The sequence below is a fragment of the Anguilla rostrata genome, chromosome 5 (genome assembly GCF_018555375.3).
Source record: "Anguilla rostrata isolate EN2019 chromosome 5, ASM1855537v3, whole genome shotgun sequence".
NCBI classification, from domain to species: Eukaryota; Metazoa; Chordata; class Actinopteri; order Anguilliformes; family Anguillidae; genus Anguilla; species Anguilla rostrata.
In genome coordinates, this window is record NC_057937.1 from 17,100,686 (window position 1) to 17,121,866 (window position 21,181).

The 21,181-nt window shown below is 50.0% G+C and overlaps 1 protein-coding gene across 2 annotated transcripts in view; it reads left to right on the forward strand.

Annotated features, from left to right (window-relative positions):
- LOC135254861 (guanine nucleotide-binding protein G(o) subunit alpha) overlaps positions 1-21,181 on the forward strand; it is a 111,003-nt gene that overhangs the window by 67,093 nt on the left and 22,729 nt on the right. For both annotated transcript variants that reach the window (XM_064335429.1, XM_064335430.1), the window contains exons 4-5: positions 13,396-13,556; positions 20,527-20,655. In XM_064335429.1, the coding sequence (XP_064191499.1) occupies positions 13,396-13,556; positions 20,527-20,655 (290 nt within the window). The remainder of the gene's footprint in view (positions 1-13,395; positions 13,557-20,526; positions 20,656-21,181) is intronic.

Sequence of the window (21,181 nt, forward strand, 5' to 3'; positions counted from 1 at the left end):
CAATTTTTCAACATAATACAAGGGTTAGCCCTTGTTGCGATGACAGCGTTGAAGACTCACTTTGTCTGTAAAATGGTTGGGTCCTCCGAATTACCTAATTACCAACGGCCTTATAGAGAAAATGCCCGCCTTTACACAGCAAGTTGGCTTGGTATTCAGAGGTGCTGCGGTGCTTTGTGGGTAATGACCTGAAATCCAGATACCAATCTGGCTGTGCATGTCTTCCAGGCTTGGACGACGGAGCCATTTTGGCTCTCACTGTTCCTCATTAACGGTCTCACTTCTGCTCTCTCCAGTTTTTGAGTTCCCCTGGCCATGATTTTTCCAGGGGAAGAAAAACCTGCTCGTGCAATTTGAGCCGCCCTTCGGTGGAATTGCTGTCATGCAGAGCTTTCTGTTTTGGCAGATTTTTACTCCCCTCTGTGCAGTGTTAAAAATGAATCAGAATTTTGGCTTCTCGTCCTCACAACAATCGTCACTCTAGGAGACATTAACGGGTTCCACTTTAATCCTGGGTAATGATCAGACAGGCTGATCGGCGTGTTGATTTTCTCTGATCCGGCAAGGGGTTATCCGAGTGTGTGTGTGCGCGTGAGCGCGTGTGTATGCACGTGCATGCGAGTGGAGTGTGTTTGTTTGTCCGGAATGTCAGGCAGAAAAAAGCAGGGTTCGAGAGAGAGGGCTCGGATTGGCCGATTGGACCGTGAGGGGCCACACCCACCCACCCTGAGAACGATCCCACAGACCACGCTCACATCTCTTTTCATTTAAGAGGGTGAAATGAATCCGGAGTGTATATCCTAGAACAGCTAGGAGAGTCCACCCGCCCCTTCCTTGCAACACTTTAAATGTCACCCTTTTATAAGCCACGCCCATTTTCAGCCCGCCACTGAAAGCGGTGCCGTAGCCCAGACCCCGCCCCCCGCCTCTGATTTGCCGTTCGGTTCCCCAGCCTCCGTTCTTCCTAATTAACCTGCATCGCAGTCTGAGCCCCAGGGCCCGCCCCCCCCCCCCGCCCCCCCGCCACCGAGCTCCGGGCCCCCAGGGGCCCCCGGCAGCGGCCCACACCTGCGACGGCGTCACTTCCACCTGGCTGGGCAGACTGAACCTGCCTAATTGCAGCCCCGAGCCTCCGCAGGACGGCCTCTCTGCCAGGACGCTGATATTGTTTGTTATTCGCCACCTGCGCTAATTTGATTTGTCCTCTCATCGGCTCCCCCCCCGGGGGGGGCGCCGTTCCAGCGCCTCTCTCTGCGTGGCTCTGGGACGTCCCAGAGGAGGCAGCGAGGCGCCACGGAGTCCCCGAGTGGAGCGTTTCCCGCCCCCCCTCTCTCCCCAAAAAAAAAAAAACAAGCCACGTATTTTTCCAGTATTTTTTCCTCCGTCTGTGCGGTCCAGGGTGGGGTTCAGCTCTGTGGGCGGGGCCAGGAGTTTTGGGGAATGGATGTATTTGAGATATGTATTTTGGATGTACGTAATTCATTTGTAATACAGGTCGCTCTTGTTTTTCGCTGTAGTATCTATAGTATGTACCTTTGTGGCTCCTGTATAGCAAGCTATGCTTCCACCATTTTGATTGTAGTAATGGATTTTGGCGTCTTCTATGAATTTGGCACTAACCGTTAGCACGGAGAGCAGAATAAAGGGTGCAGGTTTGTGCCCGAGGGAGGCCTCCCCTCTCCCTCTTGGGCATGCGCTGACAGACAGGAAATGGAGCCACGGTGCCAGCGTGAGCTACTTCCTGTGGGCATGCTTTAACAGTGCAGCAGGGGGTTTCAGAAGCAGCGCTGAGATCTGTGGAATGACACTTATTAGAAGGTGGGGAGAATTTCATAAACAGCCCCTTGCAGAGGGTGGTGGTTGAGGGGGGAGGGGGGAGGGGGGGGAGCACAGCCTTCGGGGGGGTTGGCTAAAAATAAAGCGCATGTGAGAAGCGGGACGCCACAGCATGCACTTTAATAAATGCCAGGTCTCTGCAGACAAGAAGGACCTGCAGGCCTGAGAGAGAGAGAGAGAGAGATAGATGGAGAGATGGAGTGAGTGAGAGAGAGAGGGAGGGAGTCAGTGAGTGAGAGAGAGAGAGAGGGATGGAGTGAGAGAGAGAGAGTGAGAGATGAGAACAAGTAGTGAGAGGAGAGGGGAGATGTGAGAGAAGGAGAGGGAGGAAGAGAGAGAACAAGAGGGTAAAGAGTGAGAGGGAGAAGATAATTGCGAGAAAAAGGAAGGAAAAGAGAGAAGGGGGAAGGGAGCAAGGAGTAGCAGCAGAAGGAGAGGGAAAGAGAAAGAAAGAGAAAAGACTAAGGAAAGACCGAGGCTGAAAAAATACCCACCGTCATCAGCAGACCATAAAAAGAAGCTCCGCCCACTTTCATCGCTGAGCTGACACAAATCCTCCAGCCCGGCCAGCTCCCGCCCCGATTAGAGACGTGGTTTTTTTACATCATTCATTAAAGCCACACTGTAATCAAGTGATGGCTGCCCTGAATGGGGTTCTTTATTTATCATTTATTATTTATTTTATTATCCCTGCACGTGACTGCAGAGGTTTTTTTCTCCCTCCTCCTCCTTCAGAATCCCCCATCTGGGCCGGCTACCCCACCTCCATCTCCTGTGTGGGGGGGGGGACAGGGGGGGCCCGACCCAGATCCGATCTTCCCGATATCGTCGCTCTGGGAACGACTCGGAATCCGCTCCGGGCATCACCTATTCACACAGAGGGACCCAGAGCGCCCCTCTGCTTTACCCACTTTATGCATTTTGGTTTTTTATTTTTTATTTTAAACCTAGGGGGTGGGGAGGGGCAGGCAGCGGGGGAGCTGGTAGTTCTGTTCAAACTATGAATTATTTAACGGCTCAAAATAGATTAAGCAAACGTATTAAAAACTGAAATGTTGAATCAGATCTGCGTTTAGTTGTCAGAGGATTTCCGTGTGGTTTGTCATTTTCAGGAGTGGGGGGTGGGGGTGGGGTGGGTGGGGGTGGGTGGGGGTGGGGGTGAGCCGGGGATGCAGGTTCAGCTGAGGTAGGGGCCCTGAACTAAGCTGTCAGCTGAATAAAGGGAAAATTCAGCCCAATATTACAAAATATATCTTACAATAACACAATAATACAAACACCCTGAGCGTAATATATGCAAAGCTCTGCTTTCTAAGATAGCAGACTGGGCGCTCCTGGTGCCATAAAATATGAAAAGTATATGTACATACGTCAGCGTTCAATCCTCTCTGCAACCTTTATCAGTATGATTTCAAAATCAGTCGTCCAAACATGTGCACATCATCTGCCACTTCAGCAATTCTGCATGTTTGATGCTCCCATCTTTCACATTTTTTCTTAAAGCCGAACCTGTGCAGTAATTTCCGTTTCCCTTGCCTCAGGCTCCCATAGTTCCTTGCAAAGCCTTTGTCTAAAATGTCTGTGGGATGCTGGTAAAACACCTGATGGGAATTGTATTACGGTGGCAAATCAGATGACCAGTTTTGTGCAGCATGACAACATTTTTAAAAGGTATTGTTTTTAACTTACAAACATGACTCAGGTTGTGTATTATTATTGGTCTGTGTGCTTGTGAGTGAGAAAGAAGAAAAGTGTAGAGATTTCCAGGAACACAGTCAACAGTAATACAGTAATTTCTCTTATCCCGGTCTGAGTCCCATTGCTGTATTTGTGCTCTACCTCCCAACTCCATTACTGCTCAGAGGGTGGGGGGGGGGGGGGGGGCAGCCAGAAGGAGAGAGGGGAAGAGGAAAAGATCGGAGGAGAGAAAAGAAAGAGAGTGATGTAAAATGTCTCCCAACACTCTCACGGCCTTTTAAATCTAATTTTGTCCAGAGTGTTGTGTAGCTCTCTGCCAGCCTGAGTGGCAGTGAAGCAAAGAGTTTTGTCTTTCAACTCCTGCCATTTCCTGGAATGCGTATGTGTGTGTGTGTGTTTGTGTGTGTGCGTGTGAATGTGTGTGGTGTTTTTGTTGTGTATATCATAAGTATATCGTAAGTTTCGTTGCGTATATACATGCATGCGTGGTCTTGCTTTGTCCAGTTCTGCCTGGCAACAGGTGTTGTGATGTCAGCAGCTGCAGTAGTGGGGGGTCTTCATGAAGACACTGCCTGGCAATATAGGCGTGTAGACAGGGCGTCCTGTTCTGCTCCCATTTGCACGCCACGCTCACTCTCGGGCAAGGTTTGCCCCAAATACTGCGGAAGTGGTCTTCACATTTCTCTTCTTCCCATTATTCATGCTGTTTTCCACTCACTGGAAACAGTCAACCCACTGTTGGCTGTTTCCTTTAAAATACGACTGAGAAGTTCCTTACAAAGAAAATTGAAAGTAGTTCTGTATCTCATGGAGACAGCTAGGGGACCGACGTATGGTCCAGATGGTCATTAGGTGGCATATTAATTGATTCTACAATGTATATGCTGGTTCTAGTAATAGCAGTGCTTGGTAATGATCACTTCAAAGCTTCAGAGACCTTGGAGGACTTTCATCAGTTTGGCACCTGCATGTGAGAGAGAGGGAGAGAGAGAGAGAGAGAGGAGGGCGGGCAGAGCAGGGCGGGGCAGGGCGTGTCAGCCCATTACCGCCCGCCAAGCGCGAGCGCTCCTCTGATCTGAGCCTTAATGGGCCGCCGGCGATTAGCAGTGCGCTGAGGCGTTCAGCGGGAAAAGCAGAATAACAGGTAAATATTTCATCAGATCAATAATTCAGAAAGAGAGAGAAAGAGGGAGGGAGGGAGGGAGGGAGGGAGGTGGAGAGAGAGACCGACTTAGACCACATTTCACCAACCAAGGGCCTAGTAACCATAGCAACGGGGGAGCAGGCAGTCATGTGACATGAAGAGAGGAAGAAAGGGAGGGAGGGAGGGAGGGAGAGAGGGAGGAACCTGTGAAGAAGTGACAGAGGAAAAAAGAGGATAATGAAGTGACACGACAGAAGGGCGGCAGGGCAGAAGGATGACTGGGTAGCACCGTTAGTTTGTATTCAGGATTTTTCTTAAATTAAAAAAAGACATTTAAACTTGATAGAGAACATAGACCTGGCCAGAATAAAAAGCAGATACAGTGTGATGACATGGAAAGAAAGAAAGAAAGAAAGAAATATAGGTGGGGTAAAATAGAGGGGCCATTTAGGGTAGCGAGAGTGTGACTAATCAATTTATGTAATACCTTCTACACCACCTCCAGCCCATAGGGGGCAGACTCTGCAAAAAAACAGATGGCCTTCAGAGAGGGAGGTTGGGGTTCTCCTGTGTAATACCGAGAGAGGCAAATGGAAATGGCAGTTTCTGCTGACACAGACCTGGTCTTCCACCAGCATGATAACCAGAATTAGATCCAGCATCCAAGGAATTACAGCAATAGAATTGGTCTTTCATTTCCTACCTGTAATCCGTCAACGGGTGAGGAGAATGGAAAATAATTTGAGATTAAAAATCTCAATCCAGCAGCAAGGCCAGAAGCCAGTTAGAGCCTCAAGGTTGACATAGAAAGGATGACTCAACAACCGTGTTTCCAATTTGAGTTCCAAGAAACGTACAGAGAATGACTCAAGAATTTTCATTGCGGTATTTAAAAATAAAATGTGAATACAAAGCATGCCATCTCCTGTCATGAACTGGCCTGTTTTGTGACAGTAATTCACAGGATATTTCAAGGATTTTGTGCAGGGGTTGGGGTTGGGGTTGGGGTTGTGGAAGGGATGTGAGAACAGCCTTAAGGTACTCCATTCCTCAGCAAACACATGCTGTGCTGGAACCACCTAGTATCTAGTGAATTTTCAATTTCTTTACCCTCGTGCTAGCTCCGCCCGCTAGCGTTTATGGAGCTGGCCTACTTGCTACTTACTCCATGTGCTATGAGTCTGCAAACTGTCTTACTGTGTTTCATCTGTTGGTCTAGTAAACTAAGGAGATAAACATTTGAGAGGAAACAAACTCAGACTGGCATTACTGATCCCAGCAAACAACCTGATGTGGACACAAGTACACTATTGTGTAGTCTTTTTAAAGAAAGCTTCGGGCCTTGGCTGCAGAGGTAGTGCATGTGGTCTTTACAACTTGAACAGATGTCAGCATAACCCCAGCATGTGAGCACCTAGCATCAGTACAGTACCAGAAGCCCTCAGTGTGTGGGGGGATTTTTCTGGACTTTCTTAGAAACTAACGTTAATTTAGACACACATCACTCCAATAGTGTCCAGAGCTAATTGGTATTACCCAGGGAGGAAGTGAGAGAGCAAAAGAATAGATCTGCAATGCCTTCTAAAAACCTTGACTGACAGAAAGAGACCCTAATGTCAATTTTTGTGACTGGTTCAGTTCTTGCTTTCTTATAGTAGATTTTTTCTTAGTTCTGGGATGTTGTGTCCCTGTGGACAATCTATGAATGAATGAAAGAATGAATGAACAGTTGGATGAAATGAAATAAATATCTATGCTTTCTTAGCCTTTTATTTCCCTTGTCTTCTCTGTACTTAATTCATCCTTTGTGCATTTCAAATCATGTTATGGGCTTTTTAGACTACAAGTCCCAAAGGCCCTTCATCTTTGATGGTCAGAATGTAGGAAATGGCGGATTTTTCCCTGTTGGCCAGCTATTTCAAACATGTGCATTCATGGCACAGCATGGTGCCTGAAAAAGGTCAATGCAAACAGCATGTACTGTGATGTAAACAAGCTTGAAGTATGGTGCAGTATCTTTTATTAAGAAATCAGATGTCTTGGTGTGGCTATGGAAAGACAGGAAGATCATGCAGTTATAGAGAGTCCAGGAGGCAAGTTAGTTGATCTGACAGTTGTCAATCACTATGCAAGCTACATCAGACCTCCTTCCAGCAAGGTTGCCTTGTCCTGTTTACACCATTTAAGATGAGATTTTGCAGTGGCGTGAATATTTTGTGCTCTTCATTTTAGAATATCTACCTGCTAGTTTTCCATTGTGAAAAAGATCCATGGGTATATAGAATTATATGAACTATGACCTTTTTTATTATCCCCATACTTTTTACCATATATCCACTAAATAAGAACACCCATACCCCATGTGTTGCCTGTTTAGCTGTTGTCACCAGTTTCACACTTTTGCAGTGTGACGGTAAAACATCTCATAAATTGATCTAAGACAGCTCCATGCTGTACCTTGTGACCTCAGAGAGGGATTTTCTGGGGGTCAAACTGCTGATATTTTGTTCTGAGGTTTACACAGAGCACACACACACACGCACGCACGCACGCACGCACACACACACACGTTGCTGAAGAGCTTTTGGGTGACAGCAGGGAGAATTCCAGTTAGAAGGTGTGGCCTTTGTCATTTCGGACCGCAGTAGCGTCGGGAGTGTATCCACTAGCCTAGCCTGACGCCTTTTTTAATGTGTCGCTGTTACCCTTCACATTCCAGGAAAAAAACACGTCCTTTTAGGCGTTGATTTCAGAGCAGTTCCAGCGGCTTGTTTCCAGGGAGACAGGCTCCTGGCAGTGAGTGGCACAGCAGATGGGGAAGTGTTCGTGCCACAGAGGATGATGCCGGCCTCTCATAAACACTGATCCTGGATCAGTGTTAACTTATACACTCCCAGCCATAGAGCCGATGTTTAGACTGGTCCTGGGTCAGCACACAGAGTTCATCTTGGCCAGGGAGCCCATATCTGGATAAGCTGACAGAAAGCCTTCCATAGCCACACTCCTTAGGGAATTGAATATGATGCAGTATATATCATAAATATGTGTACTTTTATGAAAATAGAATGATAAATAGCAAGGAAAGTGATTATTGAATAATTGTAAATAGTTATTTTTTCAGCACAATCGTGTATATTTTCCTATATAGCTATTGTAAAGTGTTTCAGTACTGTCTCTTGACACTATCTGGATTTCGGTTAGAGCAGGAAGTAGTTTGGGACAGGAGACGCATTAGTGTATTTCTATTAGTAATGAATGTCTCATCAGCTTTGTGATGGAGGTCCAGGCAGTGCGAGAGCATTGCTTTCTCCTGTCACAGGGGTTTGATCTCTGAAGAGGGCTTTTAACGCCACAGAAGTGGTCGACCCAGGCATAATCAGTGGCTAAGATGCTATTATATTCTCTTGAGCCACAGACAGTTTCAAACCACCCCTCATTTAGCATGCTTGAGCTAATTAGGGTCAAGTGAGAGCTTTTATTTTTTCCTTCCTTTTTAAATCTTGCTTGAGTAAGAGCTTGGATTTACCAGTCGAATGCCATCCAGAGAGACATTCCAGGGTCTTATGAATGTAGCCATGGCAAAACTAAGCACTGCAACATTATAACACACCCCCTGTGTGTTAGGAATGTTGGTGAATCATTCCTAACATACAGTATGTCCAAGAGATGCCCAACAGCGCATTTACCCAGATGACCTGCAAAAAATACAGCCGGCAGGTAAACTAAAAATTATGTCTGAAACTCACGATTCAGCTTACTGCTGGAAATTGGAGTGGTGAGGGGACTGGATGGGTACATTGTGAAATTATGTTATTTTTAAAATCCTGACTGTTTTGTGTACCTTTAAAAAAAGAAAGTTCTTCTGTCTGTGTGTGTGTGTGTGTGTGTGCATGTATGGGTTGGAGGGGAGTGAAAACACACAGTCTAGCATGAGTGTGTGTACGCTGGTACGGGGAACGCAAGTCGCTCAGGCTAAAGAACAGTGAGCGAGAAATACATTTCCGTACAGTTGGGTTCTCTTTAAGGAGGGCAAGACAGTCCACCTTTTATCATTTTTGTGCTATTCAGACAGGTAGATAGCAGAGAGAGTTACAGATTGGGAAGGGACCACAGTGGGGACCAAACCCCCTCACACACAAGGGAACTGCACAGTATAGGGCTCGAGAGTAGGCTGCCCTACACACTGTACCACACGTCTCACTGCAGTCGACTTTCAGTATGTTAGTATGTTTAGTATGTTTATGACTGGTTTAGTATCCTTGTTGCATATATAATATAAAAATAGTTCATATAACATCTAAATACTTAACCAGCAATTGCCATATTTTATAATTGCCTTTTCCTTGGTGATTATTAACATTTGAGTGCTCCATGGCATGGCATTCTTTATTCACTGCGTATGGTCTGGGGAACTGGGATCACTGCATGATAGGGTTTATCACGATGGGTGTCTGGGTGAGCCAATAGGAACCACACAAGTTAAAAATAGGCTTCTCTATCAGAGTAGATTCATGGCAACATTTAGCCATGTAGGTTATCTTTAATCCAGTATCGGATTTTCTTGTCCTGTGGGTGTTACCGTGCCGACGTTGGTCTCAGAGGTAGGGCTGCGCAGTTTCGGCACAGCAGTCGGGTTCCAGTTAGACCTCCAGCGTCCCAAAGCTAACCGCGCTCCCGCATCCTGCCCACCCACCCCGGGTGGTTTTCGTGTCCCGTGGGACGCACTGGGAAAATCGGGAGCGGAGCGCCTCATTTGCAATTCAAATGAGACCCCCCCCCTCTCCCCCCCCCACACACCCCCTTTCCCCGTGTTCTTCTGTTCTGTGAGAGCGAAACCTCCGTGAATGGTTGCTGATTAAGGCTGTTTCTCCCTCCTGCTCTCGCGGGGGCCAAATGGAAGGCCATTGTGCGTCCCGCGGATCTGACGGGAACTCAAAGAGCTAATCATTCGCCGCTCGGCGCAACAATTTAGGCGGGGCACAATCCCCCTCCCCCCCATTCCCTCCACGCACAAAAGGCCCGATGCATTCCAGGGTGCGTCTGCGTATACTGGCAGCCCGTGAAGAGGTGCATGCTGGGAGGAGAGGCATTATGTTGGTGTACAGCTCTGTGTCGGGTGCTGCTCTGGGCCTCGGGGGCCTGCAGGCTGCGGTTGAGCTGTGGTTCAGCTCTGATTGCCGCATACTGAAGTACAGGAGCTTAGGCAGGAGGAGGGCACCAGCACTGGTCCTCATGCACAGGGGAGATCGCGTATGTGGGAAGGTGTGGCTCGAGCTACAGAGGGCTGTGATTGGTCTGTGTTGAGAGCACTGCCCGTCTCTAGTACCTCCACTCCAATCTCCGATTGATGCCACACGCCCACTGACTGCTAGGGTTGGGGGGGTTGGGGGCTGTGTCAGCCAGGAGAAGGTGTGTTGGATTGATGGGGGAACAGGGCGGGGCGGGGTTGTGACGAGATTGTGGGTGGGGGTGGGGGTGGAGGTGGGGGTGGAGGGGTGTGGGGAAGGGTGCTGCAGCCCTGATGCGCTGAATGTATTTGAATATGATCTTCATTAAGTCTGACGCAGCGTGGAAACCAGCGCCTCTCAGACTGTGAGGGGGCGCCTGGGGACATGGGGCTTGTGGGGTGGGGTGGGGGGGGTGGTGGATGGGAGGGGGGCGCCGCCTGGGGTCGCAGGCAGAGTGTGCTGCCCCTCCCGTGTGCAGCGCTCCTCGGGGGGGTTGCTCATCTTGTGGGCCCCCATCCAGCTGTGCTCTGAGCAGGGCTCTGTACTTTAAGGTCAGGCTCAGAGGGAGGAGAGGAGAGGAGAGGAGAGGAGGAGCGGTGGGGAGGAGAAAGGAGGAGGAGGAGGAAAGAGGAGTGAGAGGGGGGAGGAGGGGGCCCCGCTCCGGCTTCCTCCGAGACCCCTGTTTGTTCCGCGAGCTCCTAGCGATGATGCGCGCTAATGGCTCGCCGGCTAATCGCCTCGACCCCAATCGATAGCGGGAGCTGACCGTCGGGCCCGCCCGCCCGCCCCAAAGCGCTGCATGGTAGCTGGGCGCAGGTCGAGAAGGAGGCGCGGCTCCTCCGTTTTAAGCTCTTGAGCCTCTTGGCAGCAGCTGCGCCCCTGAGTGCCTGGGGGCGGGGGGGGGGGGCTCCTGGCCCCCCCTATGTGAACGCAGGGCTCTTTATCACCAGGGACAATCAGCGGGGAGTTCGGCTCTGCTCAATGCCCATGACGTCACCGTCCTCAGAGGTCCCTCCCTCCCTCTTTCTCCCTCCCTCCCTCCCTCCCTCCCTCTGTCTCTCTTTGTCTCTCTGTTCTCCTGAAGTGGCGTCTTTCACTCTCGGCCTGCCCCATCCGCGCTCGTCGGCCGCGCTCTCTCCTTAGTGCGAGGCATGAGAGTGGTCGCGACTTTCCCGCGACCTCCACGCTGTTCCGGAAGGTTCTGTAACTGGATTAGGGGGAGAGGAGGGACGAGGGGAATATGAGAGAGGGAGAGAGCGAGAGAGAGGGAGGGGAAGCAGAAGAGCACGAGTAGGGAGGAAGAGAAGGAGATATGGGAAGAAGGAGAATCTACCAAAGCCAACATGTAACTTTTCCCTGGGAGCTGAACAGGGTGTTGGGCCAGAGATAGTGAGGCATGGCAGCTGAAGGTTTGATTCTGATGGTTGTAATGGAGGGACATATGGTTGTGTGCCAGGAGAGGCATGCCTGTGAGCGAGGTAGCTAGCCTGAGCGCCCCAAAGCTAAAGCACAGCTGCGTATTACACCCCAGAATGTGTGAAGAGCCGTCCAGTGGGGTGTCCACTCTGCAAAGCCAAACAATAGTGCACAGCGCACAATGTAATGTGGAGAGGAGTGGATGTGGAACCAGGTGAGAGAGAGAGAGTGAGGGAGAGAGAGATGGGAAGGGGGGGTGGGTAAGTGGCCATGCTTCTCCCAGCCCTTGCTGTACTCTTGGGTTTGAGACTCCAACACTTATCACTGCGGAGGGATGATCACGGCCATATTGTCCTGTCCTGCCTCCACTCTGCTGCCTAATGAGGTCTGCGTGGAGTGATGGGATGTCTTCTGCTCTGTTTCTCTCTCTCCCTCCCTCCCTCTCTATCTCTATTGCTTTTGCTCCCTCCCTCTCTAGCTGATCTCAGCCCTTTCTCCTTATTCCCTTTTCCATCTTACTTTCCTTCTCCCTGTATTCCTCTGCAATGGCGTCTTTCTGTCCTCTTACCTTTTTGATTACATGTTTTGCTTTTTTATCTCTCTCTCTCTCTCTCTCTCTCTGGTCTCTCTCTCTCTCGATTTATGTTCCCCTCGAAATAGTAAGATTCTCTCTGACACTCCAGTCCAACTGTTTGTGTGTGAACAGATTGCTGTGCCCTGCAGCTGTGTGTGTGTGTGTGTGTGTGTGTGTGTGCGTGCAAGCACAAGCACTGGTGTAGAGAGCGATCATCATCTGTTACTCCTGGCTAATCACATCCTGGCAGACAGCAGGGGGCGACAGTGAGCAGGTGTGATGTCGCGGCTGGTGACCAGACGCCCAAGGACTCACAGACGCAAGCTGTGAGCCTGGGCGTCACAGCTCCTTCTGACGCCTCCTCTTCTTTCTCTCCCTCTTTCCTGAGTTGTGTTCCTGGCACGATTGGATCGGGTATTCTAAATTTGGGGAAGAAAAATCTATGATCTGTTTGTATTTCTCACACATACTGAGGAATGCAGCTCTGTCTTTATTGGCTGTTGGTTGCAGTGGGGGTTTGCTCATTTACTTGCTCTCTCTCTCTCTCTCTCACTCTTCAATTTCTATTTGATTTATTTGCCTGACAGACACACAATGGTGTTGCCAAAGCCTATGCATATTACAGAAAAGCAAAATAAATAATCTCTTTTCTGCCTCTCTTTCTTCCTTTCTTTCTTTCTTTCTGTTTCTCTCTCCTCCCCCTTTCTTTCATCTGAGAGATAGAGAAACAGCCCCCCCCTCCCCACGCCCAGCTCTTCCCTGTGTCCACCTGTGGGAATGTTGGATAGTGGGAATACCGGAATATGGAGGCTCTGGGACAGGCTCAGCTGCTGTGGGGGGGGGGGGGGGGGGGGGTCAAGGGTTCACTGTCACTGTCGCTTCTGCGGCACCCCGCCTCAGCTGTTGAGATTCTTGAGGAGGTCGCCGTGGTTACACGCGAAGGTCAAACACCAAGGGCGTTTCCAGCCTGCGCGCTGGAGCGAATTCGCTGTCCGGCAGGGATGTTGCAGCCAGCAGAGACTCTGCTCTGGGCGGGCCTCTCGGGACACGGCCGAGCGCAAATGAGCAATGGCGCAACGCGCGTGGGGGCTTGCGAGCGCTACGCGGACGGGCTACGTACGCGGCGATGTATGTGCGCGTACATGTTTCAGCTTGCGAGGGGTTTTTTTTTTTCGCGTCACGGCGGCCTTGGAACCCAGACGGCCGGGTCTCAAGAGCCCTCAGGACATTCTCGCCTCGCCGCCTCGGGACGGCGCTCGCTGTCGCGCGGACGGGGACGCCGCGAACGCGCCGGCTAAAGAAGCGCTAGCGTGCGCCTTGCGACCCTGTGCTCTGATCTGACGGATACCTGCGTGAGCGTGAAAGCTTTGCTAGCGCGCTGATGTGTGCTGTTCTGTGCTGTTCTGTGCTGTGTGAGGCTACGCTCTGAGCAGGGTTGCTGACTTCCTGGCGTGAACCTCACCGCGGCTCTCTCTCTCTCCCCTCTCTCTCTCCTGCAGGCGGACGCTAAGATGGTGTGCGACGTGGTGAGCCGCATGGAGGACACGGAGCCCTACTCCCCCGAGCTCCTCGGCGCCATGATCCGCCTCTGGTCCGACTCCGGCATCCAGGAGTGCTTCAGCCGCGCCCGCGAATACCAGCTCAACGACTCCGCCCAGTAGTGAGTACTGCGCCCCCTGCAGGCCACGCTGGACAATGCACCTGGAATGCCAGAGGAGTGCTTTCGGTTGTTCTAGCCGCTGTGTAAATTAGCACTTCAAAGCAGGATGGTGGATCAGTAACTTTTGTGTGTTTGTTTAGTGCGGGCACATGGGTATTTGCATGTATTTTTATATATATATATATGTGTGTGTGTGTGTGTGTGTGTGTGTTTGAGTATATGTGTATGGCTGGATTGGTGCTGGCCAGTCTGTCTGGCAGTAGGTGCTGTGTGCTGTCAGCCACTGCTGGGATTCTTGTGTGCTCAAAAAAATCTGCAAGTAGCTCGGCACACATCAAAAAAACAGAACGCAGCAGGGCCCGTCACCTGTCAAAGCTTTAACCAGGACACGCGCAATACGAAATCATCAATGATTAAACACTCGCTCTCTCTCTCATCTCAAAGCCTGAAATATCCACAAACTTAATGCCCTCAATCCTCAGTTCATATCCAGTCCAGACCAACTGAGTTCACTGTAACTGGCTCGATTACGTCAGTCCTACAGTCATCTTTGTACTGATACAGACAGAAGTCCTTACACTCAAAGAGACAGTTGTCCTTACACTAACAGTAGTCTTATTGTCATATATACAGACAGATTTTTCCTCACTCAGACAGTGTGCTCAGCTGTATTCCCCAGCGTCCAGTGTCGCTGTCAGTTTAGGTGAGCTGATATTTCCATTTTCATTTCCGTCTAAACACACATTTCGCTTTATATGTAGATGTCGGTGTGAATGTAAATTCTGTTTCATTGGTTTGTTATGGGAAAGAAAGTGTGCTTGTTTTTTAGTATTATTATTGCTTTGTCTCACTGTGACGGAAAGGCTGAGGGGAATGGGGCTTCTCATGGGGTGGGTTGGGTCACTGTAGGACCATTAAATAAAAGCCCAAGGGAAAAAGGGGATTAAAAAATATTTTTTTTATGAAAACATAGAGGGAAGCAACAAATATATACCTTAGGGGAGGTGGGGGTGGGGGAAAAAAGCAGGAAAGCACACACAAGCATGTTGTCTCCTGTGAAACATGGTGATGTCATGCTGTCTTATCCAGAAGCGTTCAGTGTGGTGGAAAAGCCATCCAGGTTCAGAAAGTAAAATTCCTCCGCAGTTTTTTGTTCCAGTCAACTGGATTTGCTAATTAGCACAATTCTTCCAGCCAGGAGGTGGAACTAATAGGTGAAATCAGCTGGGTGAGTTCATGGGTGGAAGAAACACATGGCAGGACTTTCTGACCCCTGGACTTTCCATCTCTGCAACCATTGGGCTTGCACAGACATAAAATGGAGGAAGACATTTCATGTGCAGCTTGAACAAGTAGCCTGTGGGCATCTAGTTGGCTAGCAGGGGTTGCTAGAGTGCAATTACATTATGTGTTGCCCTGTGGGGGTGTCAGCCACAGTCAGAACTGGCACTGTACAGATTCTGCAGCGGACCATGGAGCTCATCCACACCCCTACCAGGATGAGCCATCCGGCTGCCTGTGAAGAACTTTCCTATTTGTACAGACAGTTTTTTTTTTTTACATCATTTAGTCATTATTTTTTCATCACTCACATGTGCAGTACTTGCCCTGGATAAGTCCTCTGTGATGCATTGTCTTAAGTCAAGTGACCTTTTCGTTTGCAACCAATTTAACACAAAGTGAGCCCGCTGAGATAAAGTGGTCCTGCTGAAGGAAGCAAGAGCGGAGTCCATCGTAAGACCCCGGCCCACAAGGCTCTGTGCAGAAAGTCTGGTGTCCTGGCGCTCGGGCACTGGAGCCTGGAGTTATTCCTGTCTGAGCCCCATGGTGGAGATGACTGGGCTTCACACTGGAGAAGTAACTTTCCATCACCAAACCCTGTAGTAGAGCTGCCTGTCCCATAACTCAGGCCCATGATGCAGTTGGATCTGCCTCTGTTCTCCTCACATCAAAGCGCCCCACCGTGGAGCAGGTCCATCAATCACTGGGCCCCACGGAGGAGTTAAGCCTCTTCCCTTGACTGGGCCTTACGGTGCAGTGACAGTCTCATGCTCGGCTCCAGGCCCTGGGTCCTGTAGGAGGGTCTCAGCAGCTCTGTCTTTGTTTGTCCCCTGGACAGCTTCTCCAGCTGAGATATCAGAGGCTCTCCTCTCCTCTCCACCCCATTCCCCGCCAGCTCTACCTCCCAACAGCTGGATGGATGGGAGGAACAAGGCAGGGGGAAGGGGGAAGAGGGAGAGAGGGAGGACGGAGGAGAAGGAGAGCGAGAGGGAAGATTTATGCCATCATCACAGGATCTGGCAACACATAACTGTCCTCTCCCAAGGTGGCATCAAACATTGATGATTGGGCGAGTGGAGTGTCCACATGGTAAACCGCCCACTGCAAACTCCTCCCCCTAACAACCCGAGATGATCAGCTAGCGGCCACAGTTAACCTTCAGATAACATTAGCAATGATAAACGCTTCAGCAGATGGAGGAAGCGTGAGTGTGATGCCTTATTTCAGTACTATCACAGGTTAGGTGACTCATCTACTCTGCTAAATGCACACTTTACACACACTTTACTGTAAGGTGAAGTGGCAGCCTTTATGTCCCTGTATATCTTATCTTATATCTTATCAGCAGGAGTTGCTCCTGAAGGAGAATATGATATGAGGCTTACGCTGCAGTCTAGTACTGGGGCGTTTTAAAAATAACAGCGTGGCATTATTTGGCCATTCAGTCGCTCGTAATGGAGGCTTTTGTTGACTACTGATGATATGCTCAATTTTCTCAGCTGATCATTTTTCACAGTTATGAGTTACAGTTTTTTTAATGCTTTCTCCGCTTTTTCTCCATGATTTCAAATGGCCAATCATGTTCACAGTGAGCCCAGCTCATTGAAACCTCCAGTGTCAGTTTGAGACGACGCAGGTCAAAAACGTTCTGTCCTCCGAAGCACACGATGTCTGCCACAGCTTCTCTTCACGCTGCGGTTGGCTAGCCGGACCTGCGCTAACATGCACCGGTGGAAGACGCTGTATGCGCAGCTCAACTGTCTGACTTGCGCGTGGCTGTTTGACCGGTGGTGGTCGCTGGTGTGGGTTGAGACGCTGTCATTCCGAAACCCTGAGACGCTCCCCCTGCTGGCCACAGTCAGCGCTGGCGCAGCATAAATTCCTTACAAGACCGTGGGGCCTTTCCTTGCACTGAGACAGCGCCTTAAAAGGATGCGCTACCCGCCAGACCATCATTTTAAAATTTACCAGAGTAGTTTCATAGGTCTCTGCTGGAGGAGAAAATAACCATGCCCTGAAGACTGGAGAGCAAACTGCTGCAGATGGTCCACAGTTTAAACCTGCTCACATGCAAATCTTCCACAAATAAAGCTGGCAGAAATTTGTATTGGCAGTGTCTGTTTGATAATAAACAATTCATCATGCAGAGAGAGAGAGAGAGAGAGAGAGAGAGGGAGAGAGAGACAGAGAGTTGTTGTCATAGTTGTTGTCAGTTATGTACAACATTTATTGATTAATCATCATATTTATGTTCAAATATATTTCCGTATGTAATATTCTGTCAATAAAGCATGTAAGCTTCGGATTTGAGAGAGAGAGAGAGAGAGACAGAGGGTGGGAGAGAGAGAGGAAGGAGCAGGGGTAATAGGAAAGGGATGAAGTAAAGATAGAGATGACAATTTAAACGTAAGGAGGATGAGTAGAAATGGAGGAGAGTGAAATCGGAGAGTTTTGTGGCTTCATATCTAGCCTGAGCTGTGTATTTCATAGAATGAGATGAAGACAGTGACCTGTTCTATCAGTTGTCAGAAGGGTGACTTTCTGAGCAACATAATTATCTCAACCAGTCTTGTACAGTGACGAGCGCCATTTGCAGTAATCCTGGCCCCAGGGAGGCACTAAAAGTCATTACTAGCCACTGTGGTGGGGAACCAGGTCTTTCAGCACAGCTGGGTGTGCATAAAACAGGTATACACTAACTGCAGTGTCTCAGCAGGATTTCAGCAGTGTTTTAGCAGCTTCACAGCCTTCGTGGTCTACTTCAGGTCTGACACTCAATAACAGGCTGTGAGCGCAAGAGAGAGCTGCCTCTTCGTTTTATTTTATTGCTTATGCTACGCTAACGCTAGCACGTGACAGCCTGAGCAGAGCCGGGCCCTGCCAAAGTGATTCTTCAGCAGAACCGGCGAAGCACTCGCTAGATGGAGTTTGCTGCTGCGCTGTAGCTTGGTAAAGGGAAACTATCAGTCAGTTCAGATGCAGGTTAGCCACGACAACACTGGCTTCAGCAGCTTGTCATTAATTGAATACGTCTTGCAGTTGGGAGGGGGGGGGGGGGCGGGCAGAGGAGGATGTGGGGGTGCGGGGAGAGGAGGAGGTGGCTGCAGGCTGTAGCTGCTGGCAGAGAGAGGGATGAGGAAAGAGAGGGATAAGGTCAGAAGTAAATGGATGCTGGATGCACCAGAGGGAGAGGGGGAGAGAGCGGCAGAGAGAGAAGAGTGATAAAGAGAGCGAGAGAGACAAACAGCCCACCACATGGAATGATATCTGACAAAGTGGTGAGACAAGCCTTTCTCTCTCTTTTGCTCTCGCTCTCTCCTTCCCTTTCCGCCATCTCTCTCTCTCTCTCTTTGCCGCCGCTCTCCTTCTCTCTCGCCGCCAGCCGAGCGGAGACGTGAGTAACAGCCAGCGTCCGCCGCGTCCCGTTCCCTGCGCGAGATTTATAACGAGCGTCTGAATTCTGGGCTCAGAGCCACTTACACTGAGCCTGGCACGGGAACGCACAGTCCCGACGGAGCCCGGCTCAGTCTCTTACCTGGTTATAAAGAGAATAGTGTGGCGGTGCGTTTATATTCCTCATAAACCACCATCAGAAATAAAATAAGCACTGACAAGGCATTTCCAGCCTTTGGCTCAATGCGAGTTGATTAATAAGGCTGTTGCAGGACGGTGCGATGTGGTATCGGCCAGACGCCCGACCTTTGACCCCCGGGGTGGTGCTGGAATGTTAAAAGGCTGCTACCAAACCCTGCAGCTGCTCCTCAATACACCCCCCCCCCCCCCCCCCCCATTTTAAAGCAGAGTGCCATCTGTGAGGGAAAACATGGTACCAGCTCACAGGCATATATTCCGTGTGTATTCATGTCGTGTGTGTGTGTGTGTGTGTGTGAGAGAGAGGGAATGTAATGTGAGTTTACGGATGCACAGAACAATATGTCTCTGTATAAACTGACTAGTGAGTTTGAGTGTATGCGTGGGTGTGTGTGAGTGGTTACATGCACATATATCTGTGTTCAAGCAGGTGTACATGCATATGTTCAAGTATTCCAGGTTCCAGGTTGAGTTTGTGTGTGTTTGTGCATGTGTACTGTATGCGTGTACTCATATGCATTGGTGTTTGTTGATATGTCTCTACGCAAGCAGGTGTGTGTGTGTGTGTGTGTGTGTTTGCTTGGGTGTGTACCATGTGCGCAGGTGGGTGTGTATGTCCTTGCCCGGGTATTTAAAGAGACAGTCATTAGCTGAGATGACATGGCTGTCACTAAGAGACCAGGCAGTGAGAGAGAGAGAGAGCGAGAGCCATTAGAAAAAAAACTCTGACAGCTGGGGCCCTCCATGGCTCCACCCCAAGGCTCCAGAATATTTATAACAGTCGGATGACGCAACATGATTCTCACTGCAGAGTGACGTTCAGAGCAGCAGTGTGGAGCAGTGGTGTGAAGAGCAGCAGTGTGGAACAGTAGTCAGAGCAGCAGTGTGGAGCAGCGGTCAGAGCAGCAGTGTGGAGCAGTGGTCAGAGCAGCAGTGTGGAGCAGTGGTCAAAGCAGCAGTGTGGAGTAGCGATGTGAAGAGCAGCAGTGTGGAGCAGCGGTCAGAGCAGCAGTGTGGAGCAGTGGTCAGGGCAGCAGTGTGGAGCAGCTGTCAGAGCAGCAGTGTGGAGCAGCGGTCAGAGCAGCAGTGTGGAGCAGTGGTCAGAGCAGCAGTGTGGAGCAGTGGTCAGAGCAGCAGTGTGGAGCAGTGGTCAGAGCAGCAGTGTGGAGCAGTGGTCAGAGCAGTAGTGTGGAGCAGTGGTCAGAGCAGCAGTGTGGAGCAGTGGTCAGAGCTGCATTGTGGAGCAGCGGTCAGAGCAGCAGTGTGGAGCAGCGGTCAGAGCAGCAGTGTGGAGCAGTGGTCAGAGCAGCAGTGTGGAGCAGTGGTCAGAGCAGCAGTGTGGAGCAGCGGTCAGAGCAGTAGTGTGGAGCAGTGGTCAGAGCAGCAGTGTGGAGCAGTGGTCAGAGCTGCATTGTGGAGCAGCGGTCAGAGCAGCAGTGTGGAGCAGCGGTCAGAGCAGCAGTGTGGAGCAGTGGTTTACATAAGAAGTTAATTGGCTTTGCCATTTAAGAAATAGCTGTCTGCAGGCTGACTTGCCAATTGATTGGATTGACCGTTTGATAGTTTTTCATAATCTCTGAATGTCCTGCTCCGGGAAATGACTTACACTGTGAGCTCACACCCTGCTCAGACAGCTCTGCCTCTTGTTTGTTCTTCTCGGTTACACAGAGATGTTCATTTGAGAGGTCAGAGGCAGGTCTGTCATCTTTCTATCGATCACCACACACTCTATTTTCAGCCGCCTCGGCTTGTCCAGCGCCGAGCCGGACCCTGAGTTATCGGGAATGGGCAGGCAGCTCAATTACACACGGGGACTACAGACAGTGATCCTCTAATGTGCAGGTCCGATCCCGTCTTTCTCTCAAGGCCAGTTCAGGCCAACGAGCTGCGACACGCGACTCTTCGCGACGTCCTAAAACTTGCCACCCGCCATTAGACAACTTGAATCGCCCGCAACAACAAGCGCCGGCATCAGGAGACGGTAGTTCACACTGCTGCATACTGAAATGGTTCAGTCGCGTCGCGTTTATTTGGCCTGGGCTGTGCTTTACGCGTTCGCTCTCTGTCTCTCCGCCCCCTTCCCTCCCTCTCTCTCCAGCTACCTTGACAGCCTAGACCGGATTGGCGCCCCGGACTACCAGCCCACAGAGCAGGACATCCTCAGAACCCGAGTCAAGACCACCGGGATCGTAGAAACCCACTTCACCTTCAAGAACCTGCACTTCAGGTGAGACCCGTTCCATCCTCTTCCTGCCACCCAACCAGAACCATAGAGTGTGTGTCATAGATTTTTTACGGCTGGTGCATCCAGTGTTGGGGTATGTTACCTAAATTGTCAGGAAGTGATGTAATACATATCACTGAAATACAAAGCCCACCATTTCTGAGCGAAAACGTCAAAAGTGTCATTTTTTCAATATTTGTAGGACCGTATAGGTAATAAAAACAGTTCCCTTTAAATATCACAGTCGAGAGCGATGGATGATTTTCTTTCATGTTTTTTAGTCAAACAGTGCTGATAAAAAAAAATCCAAGTCGTCCTGCCCCGCGCGCTCTGTCTCACTCTCGTTCCGTTCTCTTATCTCTCATCTCGCACCTCAAACATACGCTTCCTCCGCCGCGCGGTGAAAAGAGGCTCTGCTTTCCCACCTGCTCACCTGATCGGGGCTAAAAAAAGGCCCGGTGAGGCATGAAGTGTAAAATCCTGCCTCACGTGCGCACACGCTCTGGGCTGCCTGCCAACGCCTGGCCCG